Consider the following 2,642-nt stretch of genomic DNA (forward strand, 5'->3'; position numbering starts at 1 on the left):
TGGATGGATGGATGGATGGATGGATGGATGGATGGATGGTTGGATGGATGGCTGCATCCCTGCATCCATGGACATACAGAGGTGTCCCCACCCCAACCACAGGTGCCACCAAGAAGTCACCAGAAGGTCCCTTCTCCCTGAGCCCCCCGGTGTCCCAGCTCCCACCTTCCTCCAGGCGGGTGTCCCGGGGCAGTGCCGGCAGCTCCGGCCGCTGGAGCAGCAGGAAGCAGAAGGCTTTCATCAGCGGGTGGCCCTGGCTCACCTCCACCTTCAGGAAGTGGCAGTAGCTGTGGTACCCTGCGGGGACACCGCTCACTCAGCGGGGACACCACTCCCTGAGGTCCCCTGAGGTCCCCTGAGGTCCCCTGAGGTCCTCTGAGGTCCCACCCCTTTAGCCCAGGACATGAAACCCCAGGTGAAACCCCAAAGGTGACCCCACATTTTTTGGATGAAGAAAGCAGGACCCAGCAGGAATCGGGAGAAGCCACCGGCTCCCCTTGGCCCCTTCCCACCGTCAGCATGGAGCGCCCATCCCAACCCCTCCATGGTGGCACCAGCACCCCTCTGGTGGCACAGCGACCTCCAGGTGCCCCACCTGGGTCAAAGGTCTCCACGCCACGCTGCAGCAGGCTGATGTCCAGCCGGCAGAAGTGGACGGCGTTGTAGAGGCCAGAGATGACCACGCGCCACACGCCGGCCAGGACCCCCAGCAGGACGTTGGTGGGGAAGAGCAGGAAGGTGACGATGTACAGGGCGCGCCTGCGAGGAGCACCAAAAACGCCGTGGGATGGCCAAACTCCGGCCAAACTCCGGCCAAACCAAACCTCCCGTGGCCACCTCAGGCGTCTCCACCCCGCGGGGAGAAGCAAAGGTCTGCCCGGGCTCCTGGAGAAGCGTCAGGAGCTGCTTTTCTCCTTGGAGATTGAGGAACTGGCCAAAATATGGGGTGGGGGATGTTGGGGTGGAGGCCAGAGGCCCCAGGAGAGCCTGGGGGTGGGACAGCCTGGTCTTGGGTGGTGACACCGCGTGGGAGTGAGGGACGGCTGCTGCTGGTGGCCTGGGATGGACACCGGCCCCAGGAGAGCCTCTGTGCCATGCCAGGGGGTGGGACATCCTGGTCTTGGGTGGTGACACCATGTCGGAGTGAGGAACCTCTGCTGGTGGCCTGGGATGGACACCGGCCCCAGGAGAACCTCGCTGCCACTCCCGGTGGACACTTGGACACCTCTGTCACCCCAATCTTGGGTGGTGACACCATGTCGGAGTGAGGAACCTCTGCTGGTGGCCTGGGATGGACACCGGCCCCAGGAGAGCCTCGCTGCCACACCAGGTGGACACTTGGACACCTCTGTCACCCCATCTTGGGTGGTGACACCATCCTGGAGTGAGGAACCTCTGCTGGTGGCCTGGGATGGACATCAGCCCCAGGAGAACCTCGCTGCCACACCCAGGTGGACACTTGGACACCTCTGTCACCGTGGTCTCAGGTGGTGACACCATCTCAGAGTGAAGAACCTCTGCTGGTGGAGCAGGATCACCCTGGCCGGTGTCACCTGACCGAAATCCAGGCCAAAACATCTGGAGAAACCTCTGTGGGAGCCTGGAATTGTCCCCCAACCCCAGAGCGGGGACAGGAGGGGACCACGGCGGCGTCCCCGTACCTGTTGGTGAGCTCCTTCCGCAGGGAATGCTGCTCCAGGAACTGGGAATGGGCCAGCAGGTGCTGCACGAGGATGGCCACCAGCAGGGCCAGCCAGAAGGGCCTGGGCGGGAGGGAAGAGCCGGATGGACACCGGGAACGTCCCGAGGCACCGGGAAGGTCCCGAAACACCGGGAAGGTCCCAAAACATCGGGAAGGTCCTGAGACACCGGGAATGTCCCGAAACACCAGGAAGGTCCCGAAACACTGCGAAGGTCCCAAACTCTGGGAATGTCCCGAAACACCAGGAATGTCCCAAAGCACCGGGAAGGTCCTGAAACACTGGGAATGTCCCAAAACACCGGGAAGGTCCCGAAACACCAGGAAGGTCCCGAAACACTGGGAATGTCCCAAAACACCGGGAATGTCCCGAAACACCAGGAAGGTCCCGAAACACTGGGAAGGTCCCAAACTCTGGGAATGTCCCGAAACACCGGGAACACCCCAAAACACTGGGAAGGTCCTGAAACAATGGGAAGGTCCCAAAGCACCAGGAAGGTCCCAAAGCATCAGGAAGGTCCCAAAACACCGGGAATGTCCCAAAACACTGAGAGCACCCCAAGGCACCGGGAATGTCCCAAAACACCGGGAAGGTCCCAAAACACCGGGAATGTCCCAAAACACTGGGAATGCCCCGAGGCACCGGGAAGGTCCCAAAACACCGGGAACGCCCCAAAACACCAGGAATGCCCCAAAACACCGCCCTGGGCAGCAGAAACCTCCGTAGGTGCTGGAAAAACCCCAAAGGGAGCATCCCAAATCCCTCCAGGGCCATGGACACCGGGAACGCCCCAAAGCACCGGGAAGGTCCCGAAACAACGGGAATGTCCCAAAACAGCGGGAACATCCCAAAATACAGGAACGTCCCAAAACACCGGGAATGCCCCAAAACACCAGGAATGCCCCAAAACAGCGGGAACATCCCAAAATACAGGAATGTCCC

The 2,642-nt window shown here is 61.4% G+C and overlaps 1 protein-coding gene across 1 annotated transcript in view; it reads right to left on the reverse strand.

Annotated features, from left to right (window-relative positions):
• The window catches only part of LOC121660368 (receptor for retinol uptake STRA6-like), a 3,914-nt gene extending 1,284 nt beyond the window's left edge, over positions 1-2,630 (reverse strand). The window contains exons 1-3 of the mRNA XM_042019705.1: positions 1,662-2,630; positions 596-759; positions 166-297 (exon numbers count right to left, since the gene is read on the reverse strand). Of these exons, the coding sequence (XP_041875639.1) occupies positions 166-297; positions 596-759; positions 1,662-2,209 (844 nt within the window). The 5' untranslated portion in view covers positions 2,210-2,630. The remainder of the gene's footprint in view (positions 1-165; positions 298-595; positions 760-1,661) is intronic.
• Positions 2,631-2,642: the final 12 nt, after the last annotated feature.

Source organism: Corvus kubaryi, unplaced genomic scaffold, assembly GCF_017639235.1.
Source record: "Corvus kubaryi isolate FWS band 111438036 unplaced genomic scaffold, C.kubaryi_AGA036_p1.0 33121, whole genome shotgun sequence".
NCBI classification, from domain to species: Eukaryota; Metazoa; Chordata; class Aves; order Passeriformes; family Corvidae; genus Corvus; species Corvus kubaryi.